At 36.9% G+C, this 17,172-nt stretch overlaps 1 protein-coding gene across 1 annotated transcript in view; it reads left to right on the top strand.

Annotated features, from left to right (window-relative positions):
* Cpr66D (Cuticular protein 66D) overlaps positions 1-17,172 on the top strand; it is a 76,633-nt gene that overhangs the window by 22,372 nt on the left and 37,089 nt on the right. The window contains exon 2 of the mRNA XM_069841295.1: positions 14,096-14,437. Coding sequence (XP_069697396.1) covers positions 14,096-14,437 — 342 coding nt within the window. The remainder of the gene's footprint in view (positions 1-14,095; positions 14,438-17,172) is intronic.

Raw genomic sequence — 17,172 nt, 5'->3', positions numbered from 1 at the left:
GGAGGCCGAGACGTAGATGGGAAGATAATATTAAAATGGATTTGAGGGAGGTGGGATATGATGATAGAGAATGGATTAATCTTGCTCAGGATAGGGACCAATGGCGGGCTTATGTGAGGGCGGCAATGAACCTCCGGGTTCCTTAAAAGCCAGTAAGTAAGTAAGTATTCGTCCAGCACACGGCGGGCCTTCTTGATGTGACATAGCACGACGCCGTGCTTTTACTAATACAACGTAAGGCTTTATACTGAAAATGCTTCGGGCGAGAATCGAACCTTCAGCCGTGATATTTACGCATCTTTAAATCACATACTACACTGTACTTAGTTAACACATCCTTCTGCAGAAATAAATGAAATTTCTTAAAGGTACGTTTTCCTCGGTGCGACTATTGCGATGATCGTTCAACGATGATCGTGCAACGATAATCGTTGAGCACTATTTCTTTGTATTTTCTATGGAGCTGTTTTCCTCCGAGCGACTGCCGCGTCTCTAGAAAATACAAAGAAATAGTGCTCAACGATTATCGTTGCACGATCATCGTTGAACGATCATCGCAATAGTCGCACCGAGGAAAACGTACCTTTACGCCGGCTTTTCTTTCCAGTCCAGTATGAAACTGAAAAGAGGGGGAAATACAGGTTTCTGTTGAGATACTTTTGATTATATTTCCTTTTAATCCCTTACATTATACAAATCAGCTTTCCAAGGCCTGAAGCGATCGTATCTGCTCAAAAGCTGTTTATGCTTATTTTTTAATAACACCAGTGTCTTCTCTTTTCTCCGAGAAGAAGAACGTGATGAGCGTCTTGATAATTATCATCTTTTTCTCATTTCATGAAGCTCTCTAATAGTTCAAGTTAGTTTCTTTTCCTGCTTACATACATGACCACTTTTCTTCGACTCTCGTTATACTCATACTTTCCGTTTCTCACTTTTTTCAACTGATCAACCAATCTATGGTCAAATTTCTACGTGCGTCTTTAACATCCCTTGTTCATCGCCGTCATCGTCATCTTTAGTGTTAATATTATTACTAGGGAACGGATTTCTAGGTGCTAAAAAGATAGATTTACCACTTTATAAAATTAAATTTAAGGGGTTAGATACAGCTTACAGCTGTAAAATTTTGGAAATATTCAACATTTTTTCCTCCATTACTGTATCTTATACAATAATGAAAATTAGTATATGTAAAGCACTGTCCTTCTGCTATATGAAAAAATATTTTTAAGATTAAAAAAAAGTTATTTACATTTTTTTGAAATTCATTTCACTGTGCAGTGATGAAGCTTTTTCCACATAACTCAAAAACTATCCAACATTCTGTGATTAATTTTTTTGTATGTATTTATGCATGTCATATCTATAATATGATGCAAGATCACTTCTCTACCTTTGATAGATTGCCTGATAAAAAATAAATTCATTTAAAAATGGTCAAATATAAGTATTTTCTTCTAACAGAAAATAAAAAAAAAAATTTATTAAGGAATGTAGTTGAAAGAGTATTATATTGTAAACATGTGTTTCAGCAATAAAATAAGAGAGAGAATATGAAAAAGTTCACAAGTTTATGAGTTATGAGGTAAAAGCTTCATCACTTCACAGTGAACTGCCAACATTTTAAATTTTGAAAAAAAAAGTATATATAAATAATTTTTAAAAATATGTTTTTCCATATAGCAGAAGGACAGTGTTTTACACATACCAATTTTAATTGCTGTACAAGATACAGTAATGGAGGAAAAACATTTTGAATATTTCCAAAAATTTTACTGTTGCAAGCTGTACCTAATCCCTTAAGAATTTTAGAAGTTTATATAAAATTAACAATTGATAATTTTAATTTTAGTAAATATTTCATATTAGGCGAAATTTATGCACAAAAAACTGGTGCTGACAAAGAGTGCTACCGAACGTAATACTCAAATTCTTCAGTGAAAGAGACTGATTGCTGATTTCTTAGTTTAATTTCGCATAACGGGAGTGCGTTGACCCATTGACTTTTCACTAAGAGCAAGGCTCGAAGACATACCACCACTATCCACACTCTTCGGGCAATCAGTTCCGCGGATGCAACAGATGAAGTACTTAGGGATCATCATGAATTTTCATCTCACCTTTCGTGATCATGTCCAATCCCTTCTTCGTAAGACCAATATGCTGATATTTCATTCATTGACTGGTTTTCTACGCGGTTACTCCCCCACATAATTTTCGGCATTTTCCAAGTTAAATAAAGCCTTCACTGATCGAAGCCTTCTAACAGCTGGAGATCGCAACAGCCCACAGCCACTAGCACCGGGACCAGTGATTCACTTTCCGCGACCTTGAACCAGAAATACACTCTATGCTCGATAATGCAATTAAATGACTGCATTGCAAGTGTTTGGGTTTCATAGTTCATAGAAAAACTAAATTGATTTTACGTGTATCATTTATCGTAACTGTATTAACCTATAACAGGTAATTTGAGCGAACTCGAAAATATTTAGATGTAGAGCTTTGAATATTGCTTATAGATTCTTCCGGCTCTTACCTACGTGAATTTAGCGTGGTGTTTCAAAGTCTCTTTCCTTTTTTTATGAACTATTTCCGACAAATGTAGACGGTAATACTTCTTGTTCATACAGAGCACACTCCATACTGTCCTACGAAAGCACTTTTGTTGTTTTCATGTGGTGCTGTATTTTATTCTTTTCTTATACAGTTTAGTGTAACACAGCTGACTGACTCTCCTGCGCTTTATCATTATGCTTTTTCCTATTCTTTTTTACGTCCTTTTCCAGTAGGCCTATTCTTCGTTCCTGTTTTCCGTTCCCCATGCTCTTCTCTTTCATGCTTACTTTATCACCATTTGTTTTATTCTCCTTCATTCTCTCTTTCTTTTGTAGAGTAGACCTATGAAATTACTTTTGTTATTGTCATGTATCATTATATGTTATTCTTTTCTTCTGCTTTTTAGTGTAGCAGAAGTGGCTGATCCTCCTGCTTCTTATCATCATATTCTTCCCTATTCTTGTCTTTTCTTTTTACATTCTTTCTTACTATTCCTAGTTCCTGTTTGCCGTCCCCGTGTTCTTCTCTTTTATGATTGCTTCCTCACCATTGCCTCTTTTTCATCACAATGATTTCTTTTTTCTCCTTCATTTTCTCCTTCTTTCGTCATTTTCCTCTATTTTCATGTTCCTGAACCTTTTCCGTATTCTCCTTCTTCCTATACTTATTTCCATGAAACTCAAAGGAGGAAGAAAAACATATAACAGGCCTATTACTATTTACTGAAAATTGACTCTTGTATTTCGTTACATAAAGCAGTTTTCAATAATATTTAGTAGGTGATACATTTACAGTTATAGTTTATAATAATAACTATTGCGATCAATAAGAAGGATGGTGGCGTCAGACCTATTGCCATTGGGAACACTTTCCGAAGATCGGTATCCAAAATAGCTTGTGTTAGCGTCAAAGAAGAAATTAGTGCATATTTTAGACCGAATCAATTTGGCTTCGGTTCACCTCAGGGCTGTGAAAGTATTATTCACTAATTGCGCTCATTCATTTCTGCCAATTCTCACTCTGATAAAATCGTTCTTAAGTTAGATTTCAGAAATGCCTTCAATTGTATTGAAAGAGATACCATGTTGCAAGCTGTCAAACTTAAAATTCCACAACTTTTCCCCTATTTCTGGCAATCATACAGACACCCTTCTACTTAATTTTTTGGTTCTGATACAACTGTATTTCAATCAGGTTGCCAACAAGGGGATCCGGCTGGCCCTTTACTTTTTAGTCTAACAATTCATCCCCTTATTAAGGAACTTATTAGTGATCTCAACCTTTTTTACTTAGATGATGGTTGCTTAAGTGGAGCCCCTTCAGATGTTTTGCAAGATCTTAATAAAATCATTCAATTCGGTTCAACTATAGGGTTAGAACTTAATCCTGATAAATGTGAAATTTATTTTTGTTCTAAGTTAATCAACCTGTTTTCTCTTCTCTTAAAAAACTTGCTCCGGGTATTTTACTAATGTCAAAATCCACTTTAACGATTTTTGGATCTCCCGTCTTTTTGGAAGCTGCCGATCACATCGCTGAAGAAAAACTAATTTCTTTGCAATATTTCATCGATCTTCACATATCTTATTATCTCCTTAAAAATTGTTTTCTAATCCCTAAGATGACTTACTTTATGCCTACCACTCCTTTATGGCTTCTTTCATATTTCCTACATAAAGCTGATGCTCTTTTTCGATCCAGTTTGGAAATGATCCTAAATATAAGTTTTACCGATACTAGTTGGACTCAAGCCTCTCTCCCAATTAAATTTGGTGGTGTGGGCATTCGGAAACTTTCTGACGTTTGTATACCTGCTTTTCTTTCTTCTGCCTTTGGAGTTTTCCGTTGCATCAAATCGCTTTTTCCTTTATACAGTGATGCAGCTGAAATCTGTCATGTGTGTGATGCTCTGACTAGTTGGTATACTTCCTCACAAACCACTCATCCTCCTGCCCATCCTGAATTTCAAAAGCGTTGTCTTTTCCCAAAGAAATTTAGATAAATTCCTTTCTTCTTTCAAATCCGAACAATACATTGCACGTCTCTTAGCCCTTCAAGAGAGTGAGTCTGGAGCTTGGTTACACGCATTACCTTCTCCTCACATCGGCACTCTAATAGATAATACATCCTTTAAAATCGCAATGGCTTCACGCCTTGGTTGTAAACTCTGCCAGCCACACCAATGTATTTGCGGAGGAATTGCTGATATTTACGGCCATCATGCACTCAGCTGTGCGAGGAGCAACGGTCGCATTCCCAGACATACATCACTCAATGATATCATTAAAAGCTCTCTGACTTCTTGTGGCATCCTATCTCTTTTGGAACCACCAGGTATTAGTCGCGCAGATGGTAAACGACCCGATGGTCTCACCTTAATTCCATGATCTAGACTGGAGGAAAATTTTTTAATTTGGGACTCCACTTGCGTTGACACTCTAGCTCCATCTCACTTGCCGAATACCTCCAGACGCGCAGCATCTGCTGCTGAATTAGCCGTGAAAAATAAAGTCAATAAATATGCGCATCTTTTAGATAATTACATCTTTGTCCTCTTTGCTGTGGAGACCTTCGGTCCTTGGAGTCATGACGCTAAAGTTTTGGTATCTCAAATCGGCCAAATTTTGATCTCCATTACTGGTGATCGTCGTTGCACTACTTATTTGCGTCAACGCTTAAGTATTGCTATTCAACGCGGAAATGCAATGAGCGTTTTGGGTACTCTTCCAGAGTCCAGCCCTTTGGACGAACTTTTTCTCCTGTAAAATTTATTATCTCTAGGCCTATGTAAATGTTTACATTTAGTTTTTATATATGTGTAATTGTAACGGTGAAAATATTGTTAATAATATATATATATATATATATATATATATATATATATATTCATAAGTGTATATTATTTTTGGGAGTGTTTTTGTATACGCAGACACATTATTAATTTTGTTATAACTTTTATATCACCTTTATAAAGGTAAACACGCATTTATATTAATTAATATAGATTTGCTGAGATTTTTGAGAAAATTGTAAGTTGAGTCTACATAAGTTATTCTGCAGCCTTAATAGAAGAAAATAAAATTTAATTTTTTTAAAGTCAACGAAAAAGCCATATATCTTTTATACGAGGTTAGGTTATATTATTATACCCATAGGCTACATAAGTTAAGCATGTTTTAATAGTTTGCGTACTTCCTATCACATATGTAATAATTATCAAAGCATTGAACGTCAGCAGGCTTGAAAAATCTCGAATGAAAACTTATTTTCTTTTCGCATTTATATCAAACTAAATAATTCCTTAGGAACTTCGTTTTAATTCAGAGTTGTCCTATGCTCTGCTCTTACTTGGAATGTTAGAAAGGGAAATGTGGGAGTTCTCTCTAAATGTAGAACATTACGAAATAATTTTGCAGCAACCAGCCTTAGAAAGGTGCCAAACCCTCGACGAAAAAAGTTTCAAGTCGATTTACTTGTTTGTCTATAATAAAGAACTGTCTCGGCCCCACCTAAATGGGCGATAGCAACAATGAGCGTCCAGTGTTGTCAGTTTTTTAATGGAGGTTTATCTCGCTGTTTAAAATAATGAAGGAAGCATACCGCGTAGTTTAAACAATTAATAATCAGTGGCGTAGCATGAAATTTTGAGCAGGGGAAGCTAACTCAAGTTGTCTTTCATGTAATATGAGAAAACGTATTACAAAAACACAGTCTTAAAATAAATAGTAGTCAATGTCAAGTCAGCAGTCGAAGATTGGTTGGAACATCGTAAGTAACACCAATAAGGCATGACTTCAAATGATACGTAGTAAAATATGATTTCACGGTTTACACATATCTCTTAACAAATAGACAGGTATACGTATAACATCAGCTCACTCCCTGTCATACTTAGAGAAATCACAATATTAGTATCATTACGTAAGTATGCGTCTGTCTTTTGGTTGTGTCCTTCATTGACAGCAAGGGAGTCGGTCATTTCTTTTTTAAATCACACTTTTGTTCGTAAGTCAGTCTTGATAATACAATTGTCCAAAAAAATTCAAGTAAATTAGTGTCAGAAACTGTTATTTCGCTCATTATTTATTATATCAGCCACAATGCACACTAACACTTAAACTGAACACAACTGACGAAAAGGGATAACTCGGAAACTACTTATTTTAAATGTTAAAGCTAGCTTCTTGCGAGCCTTGCGACTAGGGTAGTTTAGTTAGAAAGGGATGGAAAATCTGCGGGGTGGATTACACAGAAGAAACCAGTCTGCTTGGAAGCTGGTGTGTGCAGGCTTCTTGTTTAGTGCTGCATTACAAATCATCCTGAGCTGCCGCATCACAATACTTAACTCGTAAATATAAATTCTATTAAAATTGATAAATAATTTTGTCCATAAAGTGCAGGTTTATTATGAAATTATTAACTGGGGAAGCTAAGCTTTTTAGCTTACATTGACGCTACGCCACTGTTAATAATACTGTTTCCAGCAGAATTTTATTATTACGCATTCTATTATTGCTGACTGGCTTGGTGATTGTTGGTGCGTTTATATTATTTTAACTTCAGTTTTTAATCTTGTCATATTCTGTTGTTGTGATATAGTATCTCCGTCTTAAGGAAAAATGATTTGTTAGATGTTCTTATATGTGTAACGGACTATAAAAACACATGAGTATTCTGACCAGTTGATTAGCTTAATTTAATTTTGAGTGAAATTGCATCCTTTGTATTTTTTACTGTATCTCTCCAATAGTTGATCTTACACCAAACTGACTATATAATCTAAGACAGGGATGCGATACCTACTAGTATTTCAGAGCGCGAGCTTTTTTAAGCTCTCTCCATAAGCGCGGAACTTTTCTACCTGAGGCACAAGGGTGTACAGCACATACGACGTTGCAGACCATGACAGATCGCAAGCGAGATTACAATACATATATTAATGATAAGTAGAAGGTTCAGTTTTTATATAATGAACATGGCGGTGAAGTACAGTGTTTGATAAGTAAAAAATATGTATACTATATTATTTGTAAAATAAAATGTCAAACGTCAGTACCAAACACAACACAACATAGGTATAGACATTATTCTGGAGAAGAGAGAAATTGATTTCAGACAAGAAATAATGCTGAAAAATTAAGAAAATCCGCGTTTTTGTTTTGTTTTTATAATCATAATTATATTTGAGACTGTTTTAAATGACTTAACCATATAATCATATGGGCCTATGACCACACATGCGGTGCGTGAGTTGAGACGAATTATTATTATTTTTTTGTTGTTTTTTATGCTGTTTTCTCGAATTTAAAATTTTAAGCAGTTTACTGAATGAAAAGCTCCTTGGACAACAGTTATTGTCATATTGGTCTGAAACTTCTCACAAAGATTAATTATGTTGATAAATAAAATTTAACTAGCATTTGTATGAAATATTAATATTAAGTTTCTTCGGGGAATATTCATATTGCACTTAGATTAAATATGCTGTAATGGTAAATTCATAAAGTTAAAAAATTTATTGTGTCTCTCTATTTAGACTGATCTCCAAAGCTAATTAATTTTTATTCCCATGACTATTTTCAAGACTTTGAGCAAATATGAACTAAACATTTTGAAAACTTTGACGCAAGGAGCCTTTTTAGTGATGTCAATATAAAAAATATAAAAAAATATATAATTTCAAAACTATTAGACTTAATGACACCAAATTGTCTACTGATTATATAATATTATAGATCTGTTTATATAGTTTAAATTGCACAAATTTTGGCCGAAAATTGTGGAAGTTTTAAAAATCATACATATCCCCTTAAATGATTGACCTCAAAAATTACGATGGCTCTTCAATAGCATAATTTAATCAGTTCGTGTTACATGCATCTCACAAATCACTCTAAGAAAACTCATTACATAATGACGACTGGAGAGTAAGGACTACATTTTCACAATCACATAATCAATATACTCTATTTCAATGTATATTGTCTTTATTATTTTCTCAACAAATACTCAAAAGTACTTAGAGATCACACACGTCGAGCATGTAGACCCTATTAGTTTCTCCTAACCAATGAAGTGAAGTATTTTACATAATAAATAATTGCTTTTAACAAGAAAATTGTTTACAAACAATTAAATTTTCCTATTTCTCTTTTTTGTTCTTAAAATCCCCTTCCTTTAAATAACTGCATAATTAGCCCTATTACATAGCCAGAAATTTAGTAACGCAAGTTATTGTAATAATCTTTATTCGCTGCATGTGCATGTACACCCCTGATGTCTACGTTACGACGCTATTTAGTGATGCGCTATGCGCTCGTGATCAAGGTCGAGCTTTTCTATCGTAGTTGGGAGCTAATATCGTCTCATCCCTGATCTAAGAGTAGCCCTACTTGAGAATACGTAGTGTTGAAATCTCACAAGATTGAGGATGGAAACAGCCACAAAGCTTATTCTTACAGTGGGTAATAATAATTAATTTGATTAATTATATAGTGATATGAAGTCTTATATGAGCAAAGAGTAAAGGACATATATTTTTTTTCAAAATTGAATTAGTATTTATGTGAATTTATGAGTATTCCAATGGATGACATTGGCTTCTTCTCCAGCAGAAAACCTAACACATTCGATAAGAGAATTACAAACTTTCACTGTCAGCTATGAAAACAGGGAACATTAAACTTGTTTAAGATGAAAGTCAGTTCCCAACAAAATAATATTTCAAAAGAAGAAGATTTTAATCCAGAATGCTTTAAAATATGTGGTATAATTTTGAAAACATCCCTTGTTGAAATTAATAGATTTACCGGTACAGTGTAACATAAGACAAAAATTAACATTTACACTGCTTTAATTCGCAATATCATATTCTACACAGCATCTTCTTAGATACAGAATAGTAAATTACATATGTAACAACTACAAATATATTTTACTTCAAATTGAAATTCGTAAAATTATGAATGCCAGTAACTGATTATGGATAACTCAACGAAGATATTCAACGAAATAGAGAGCAACAAAAAGTTAGATGTAGGCCTACAGTCTTGCAAACTATAACATGCATCGCAGATTCTTGTGTTATCACTATTCACTAAAGACATTAATTTCATAGTAACAAATTCGACTAGAATTCATTGACAATTACACAACGTATGGCCACAGTCTAGTATATACAGTCACGAAGCTTGAGTTGTGAGGATGCTAGGAACAATAGACTGTGCTGGTACTATTTCCCATTGTCTGTAATGAGGCGATATTAGCGATCCTAGTGGTTGGCAACTATCTATGGATGCATATTTACTACGTATTGAGTTTCGCGACTGTATATACTAGACTGTGGTATTGCATCGAGAATTGCTATTGGTAAAAAGATTTCTTCTTCTTCGATATATTTCAATAAACCTCTTAGAAAGAAAATAATAATGATCAAATTTTAAAAGGATAGAATTAGTTTATAGAACTGAAACTAACACAGTGCAATATGAACGTGATGCAATACGGAAGGTGGATTTACGTTACATCAAATTAAATATAATATAATTATGATGATGATGATAATAATAATAATATTGTTATTATTATTATTATTATTATTATTATTATTATTAACAGAAAAATGAGAGAATATTTGTAGTCGGAAAGGAGTAATATCAGGTAACTTTTCCTAGATACAACCTGTTCATCATCAGTTCTACCTGAAGTCGCCGGGATTCGAAACTAGGACTCAATCGTGGAAAGCAGAAGCTTTAGCAGTTCGACTATGATATATCTATAAGATATTACATATAATAATGATAGGGTAATGGAGGATTTAGTGAAGAACTTTTTCAGAACATGGGAGAGGTGATAGTAGGAGGAAGAATGGAGTGATTAAGGTTTGCTGATTATAAGGCGTTGTTGACAGAAGAGGAGACGTTAGTAAGGGATAAGCTACTGGAGCTAAATGACAGCTATGAGTAGTATGGAATGAAGATAAATACAAACAAGACGAAGACCATGGTTGTCGTAAGAAAAATAAAGAAGATAGACTTGCGAATTCTAATTGAGGCAGTAGAGCAAGTGAACAGCTATAAGCAGTAACATTAGCTGCAACCAGGAAGTCAAAAAGAGGATAGCAATGGCAAAGGAGGCTTTTAACAGAAAAAGGAACGTCTTCTGCGGACGTCTGGAAAAATAACTAAGGAAGAGGCTAGTGAGGTGCTTTGTGAGGAGCGTGGTATTGTATGGGGCAGAAAAATAGAAATTACGACGTAGTAAAGGGAAGGGAATAGCCTCCTGAGTTCTGAGAGTTTATGATGTAAGATTTATGTGCAGAAAGCCGAAGTATAGTATAATATACCTGTATTTGTGCCCTAACTGTAACCTGCAGAACTTTTTCCAGCATTTTTCCTCATTTGACTGACTTTTTTTTTGAAGTGTGGAATTACATTTAACTTTAAAAATAATGAAAGAAAAGCAAATGTCTCAGGATTCAGGAAGATAAAAAGCATTTGAAATGTGAATAGATTGGATTATGTGAAATGAACAGACAGAATAAGAAATGAAGCTGTGTTGGAAAGAGTGGGTGAAGAGCGAAGGATACTAAAATTGATGAGGAAGAGAGAAATGAATTGGCTGGGTCACTGGCTGACAAGAAACTGTCTACTGAAGGATGTACTGGAAGGAATGGTGAACGGGAGAAAAGTTCGGGGCAGAAGAAGATATCAGATAATAGACGATATTAAGATATATGGATCATATGCGGAAATTAAGAGGAAGGCAGAAAACATAAAAGAATGGAGAATGCTGGGTTTGCAGTGAAAGACCTCTCCTTGGGCAGAAACCTATGATAGCCCGCGGAAATCTTCCCCGTGCAGTAAGCTACTAGTCCACCACTACTTCAACCTGGACTCGTCGGGATTTGAAACTTGGACCCAGACGTGGAAAGCAGAAGCTCTAGCCGTTCGACTACGGTGTGTCTATATAATATTGTCTGTAATATTTTTAAATTCACTTAAGATGCTTCTGAAGCGAGATACTCAACAGAAAGATATATGTATCCGGAAATTTCTAGCTGCTTTACTTACTTCAGATCCATTCCTCGTTAATGAATTTTGTCGCCACGACAGGCTCGAGTTTTCACTTCGTGATCAAGTGATATCTCAGATCAAGGTATGAAGTCGCTTGTGTAACTTCATAAAAACCTGTTGCTTGCATCACTTTTTGCAAACGCTATTCAAACCCTGTTAGCCTGCAACTGGACCCACGCAGTTACCGATGTAGACAATTCACAGAGAGTTATTTTTACATCGAGTTTGTATCAGAGTAGACCGTATATTACTTTCTTTAATGTCGCCTGTATTTAATATAAAATGCTCTAGTTTATGTAAGCGTAACACAGCTCTCATCTTTGCTCATCTTCGCACATAATTTGTTTTCAGTTTTTAAAACGACTAAATAGAAAGCGACGCGACTTGGTGGTAGTAATAGTTATAGTAATAGTGGTAGCGGCAGCAGCAGCAGCAGCTGTAGTACTAGCATTATTATATTAGTAGTGGCAGACGTAGCAGTAATATTTGTAATATTAGTAGTACAGGGACATCACTTTATTTTTACTTCAATTTTTATTGTACCTGAGATTTTGAATGTACTTCATTCCCACCCCTTCTATTAGTAAACTTCCACCCGTCCTTCACACAGAACCAAGACCGCATATGCAGTCGTCCTCGTCTTACAGTCATAGTAAACAGTACTGAGTGAGTATAGTACGTTCCAGAAATATGGTCGCATTTTCTAATGACGAAAGAGCATTAAATCATATTCGCACAGGTACTGTGCGTCCGTTTGACTACATTGCATCCCTGTTTCCCCCACTCGTTTCTGTTGGCCCCTATGTAAAGGCTAGTGGTTGGACTATCTCAGCTCTTTTCTGAAAACATTTGCTGTTAGGAATTGGACGTCTATGTAATATTTATTATAAAACTGTTTAAAATAATTTTAATAAAAGAGTCTCATTAAGCAACAGTCACGTGATTTCCCCCTTTCTACGACCCTATGACACAACCACTTAGGCCGGAGGAAAAAAGACCTTTGGGGAGGCCTAGACGTAGATGGTAGAATAATATAAAAATGGATTTAAGGGAGGTGGGATATGATGGTAGGGACTGGTTAATCGTGCTCAGAATAAGGGACTGTTGGCGAGCTTATGTGAGGGCGGCAATGAACCTCCAGGTTTTGTAAACGCCATTAGTAAATAATAACAATAATAATAACAATAATAATAATAATAAATAACAGTAGAACCCCGATTATCCGTCACCCTATTAACCGATTGTTGGATTATCCGACTGTCATTCTCTCCTTTTTTGGTTGCAGAAAAAGTATTGAGTACTGCACAATACATTAGTACGTATTTTTCTTATAGAGAGTGATATTACAAGCCTTTGTCCTTACACATTATGATCTACTGTTCGAGTGACCTGTTTAATTTCTCTGCAAAACGTCTTTCAGAAGTGCCAAAAGAATACAGTATGTTGTGCTAAGTATCGAAGAAAAGTGCATATAACTGAGTGGTTTTGGAAAAGAGGAACTGTGGTTCATCTCACTTCGGAATACGAGATTGGAGTTACAACTGTGCGAGATTTAATAAAAGAGAGGATAAAGTGTATAAATTACTTAAATCTATAACATCAGACTTATAGTTTTCCTATCTTTCCACAGAAATCCATCATAGAAAGTTTCTTGACCCTTAGAAACACGTCATTGACATTCATTCATTCATTCATTCATTCATAGTGTTCTGTCACTGCAAACCCAGCATTCACCAGTCTTTCCTATTTTCTGCATTCCTCTTAGTCCTTGCATATGATCCATATATCTTAATGCCGCCTATTATTTGATATCTTCTTCTGCCACGAAATCTTCTCCCGTTCACCATTCCTTCCAGTGAATCATTTAGTAGGCAGTTTCTTCTCAGTCAGTGACCCAGCCAATTCCTTTTTCTCTTCTTGATCAGTTTCAGCATTATTCTTTCTTCACCCACGCTTCCAACAGAGCTATTACACTTAAAACTTCTGATCCACTACCTAATGTGTTAAAACACATGGCCACGGAGGAAATTACGAAACTGCATTATGCAACACTTAATTTATGAAAGTCGTCTTTAGTACGGATTATCCGATTTTTTCGATTAACCGTTCAGTCCACCCCCTTCATTACCACGGATAATAGGGGTTCTACATAGGAAATACTTAGATGCCAAAATAATTGTTATAAAGAGATAGGGCCATATTCATAGACATTCTTAGCGCGGGCTTCCGGTGGATGATCAGCGAACTAACGTTTTTCGTATTCATAAACCAATGTTAGCGATATGATATGAATCCTGTACAAGTAATCAGTCGATAGCCGGGGCTAGTTTAGCACGCTCGTAGCGCGGGCTAGCGAAATGTCTATGAATAGCACCCATAGATTCTGTCTCCAGTCAATCTTTAAATAGACTACCAGAATCAGCTCTCACAAAGTTTGCACTGAACACTGTTTCATACAGGTTGTGGCAACATTGCTGGCGATGGCGACGGTCGCGGTTGCGTACCCCGTGACGTACGTGCAGCCAGGCCCGCAGCACGGCCAGCAGACAGTGTCGCCGCAGCAGTACAGAGTGCTGCTCCAGCAAGCGCAGCCGCAGGTCGGGGCGGCTTTGTATCACCCGCAGCAGCAGCAGCAGCCTCAGTCTCAGTCACTCATCTACCAGCAGCAGCCCATCGGTGTCGAGCCTCAGCCTCAACCGCAACCTCAGCCGCAGGCCTACGCCGCTCCTCGCCCCAAAGCACGCCCCTTGCCTCCCCAGCAACCCGGAGCACAGCCCCTGCAGCAACCGGAGGATTACGACGTGAGTTCTGCTTTGCTAATGAATAGAGACTGCGCGAACTTAAAAGTTATTTACGTAACTCCTTAAGAAGGCGAGATTTTACGAGACGAGTGAGATGTTTACGGACGAGCCGACAGGCGAATTCGGAATATCGTGACGAGTACCGTCAAAACGTTTTCGTAAGGAGCTACGTACAGTATTTTGTTTCATACTATATAAAAATATTTAATATTTGTTGATTATTGTATGTTGGAGATGCACCAAATGTAGGCAGACAATACGCCCATTACAGGGCCCATAGTTCCGGTCATTGAACAAACAGTTGACGAGCATGAGAGAATTGTTGCGAATAATCATGGCAGCAGGTTTAAGATAAGGATATGAGATTTTAAAACAAGTACATAGTTTGGATAAAAAGTTATGGAAACGCTGCTGTCACATGACGATGGTGCGTTCGAGAGCTCCCAGCTGTGTGGACATGAACAAGGACTGTTAGATGAGTTAGTGCAGCCAGCGGCCACAGTACTCTGTCAATCTACTGCAGTGTACAGAGCGTTGACTTTCATAGGGATAGTGCGAGCGCCCTAAGACCATGTTTACAAAACTAGAGCAACGTTCCTGCATCAAAATTGATGTGGCACGAGGTCGTAGTGCAGAAGCAAGTTTTCAGGCACTGCGTGAAGCATGTGGCGATGCAGCGTTGCCATATCGCACAGTGGCACGATGGGTTAAAGCGTTCCGGAAAGGCAGGGATGCCGTTCAGGACAACCTCCGTACAGGACGACCCACGTGGAGGAGAACACAGTTCAACTCCATGCTTCCCTGTTGGATGCTGATCGCAGATGGACTGCGCGTGAGTTAGCATCGGAAGTCGGAGTATGTCACAAAACTGTGCTCCACATTCTGTACGACATTCTGCGTTACCGCAAAATTGCAGCGCGTTGGATACCCCATGACATTTCCGAGGTGCAACAATGGCACCGCTATGCAGTCGCACAGGCCTTGTTGGACCGGTACCAAAGGGAAGGTGACGACTTTCTTGGATGAATTGTCACTATGGACGAAACCTGGGCTCGCTCGTACAAACCAAACTTAGAACGTCAATCAAATGAATGAAAGCATCCTGGTTCTCCTCGTCTAAAGAAAGTGCGTCCTACACAAAGTGCTGTGAAGGTGATGTTCATTGTGGCGTATGACACTGATGGGGTAATACTGCACCACGCTGTACCTCCAAGGCAGATGGTAAATGCAGACTACTGCAGGTTCCTGCAGCACCACCTTCGTCCTGCGCTCAGGAGAAAACGACGACACTTGGTGGTACAGAACCCCATAATTCTTCATGGCAATGCAAGGAGTCGCACCGCTGCTGCTGTCAAGGACCTCATGTGCTGCTGGCAATGGGAGATTCTGGAGCATCCACTGTACTCACCCGATATGAGTCCATGCGATTACGATCTCTTCGCCAAAGTGAAAGAATCACTGCGAGGGACCCGGTGCAATACCAGAGATGAACTTATCCGTGCTATAGGACGGTCAATAAGAAACATTAACAAAGATGGACGCGCTGATGGTGCACGACGCCTTCCAAACATTTGGCAAAAAGAAATACTTAAGGGGGGCGACTATATTGAAGGTACGTAAATGTTGTACCCCTGTGAATAAAGCCATGTCAGAAATATGAAACTGTTGCCATTACTTTTTATCCAACCTTAGTATTAAATGTAGTAAATGCAATTGTAACAATGAAAATTATACAAGACATTTAAGGAACAGTGCAAGAAAGGTGAAACAAGTATTTATGTAAGTAGATTAATTTAGTTTAGTTAGGAAGTTAATGCGAACTGACAGAAATATCATGCGTATGTTTAATTTATTGATTTCAATTAGGTAAATTCAAGCTTATATATAATGCACATTACAGCTGGATCACATCCTATGGCTGCTACACTGCCTGCCCAATCAACGCTTATGCGCGAGTAAACGCTAGTTAGCAGGTAGTGACTTTACATATTATCACAGTCTAGTATATACAGTCGCGAAGCTCAATACGTAGTAAATATGCAAATATTAGATAGTTGCTCACCACTAGGATCTCTAATATCGCCTCATTACAGGCAATGCAAAATAGTACCGTCACAGTCTATTGTTTCTAGCACCCTCAAAACTCAAGCTTCGTGACTGTATATAGTAGACTGTGATATTATACTGATGTTAATAGCGGTCGGCAGGCAGTTACGCAGCTACAGGATGCGATCCAGTAGGCAGTGCTGTGAACTGAAGCTTTCCTATGTTTGTTTTTTCAGAAAAATGATTTGGAGTATATGTTTCGTGTTATGTTACTTTATTATTTTTAAATATTATATGTTGAAGTATAGTTGTGGTTACAGGAATAACATCCAATAACATAGACCCGTCCAAAAAAGTATGTCAAAGTTAAAATTTATTAATTATTTTGAGGAACGTCGTTTGACTTATGATAACGCGTAATATATATATATATATATATATATATATATATATATATATATATATATATATAACACTACTAAGATTTATTTCAAATCATCCGTCCTCAAGTGAGGTTGAGCACTGGGATCCGGAAATAACAAACATAAAAGATAAAGGGAAATGAAGCGAGCAAAATAATGATTCGATTTGTACATTAAAACAAAAATTTAGGTGTTGACATATAAATGATAGTGTAGAATTTGAAGAGAGGTCTTCAGAATTTCCATTACAATCTTCTGAACCTCATA

This window comes from Periplaneta americana, chromosome 12 (assembly GCF_040183065.1).
Source record: "Periplaneta americana isolate PAMFEO1 chromosome 12, P.americana_PAMFEO1_priV1, whole genome shotgun sequence".
NCBI lineage: Eukaryota > Metazoa > Arthropoda > Insecta > Blattodea > Blattidae > Periplaneta > Periplaneta americana.
The sequence above is the reverse complement of the archived record's forward strand: the minus strand, read 5'-3'. Positions and strand labels throughout refer to the sequence as shown.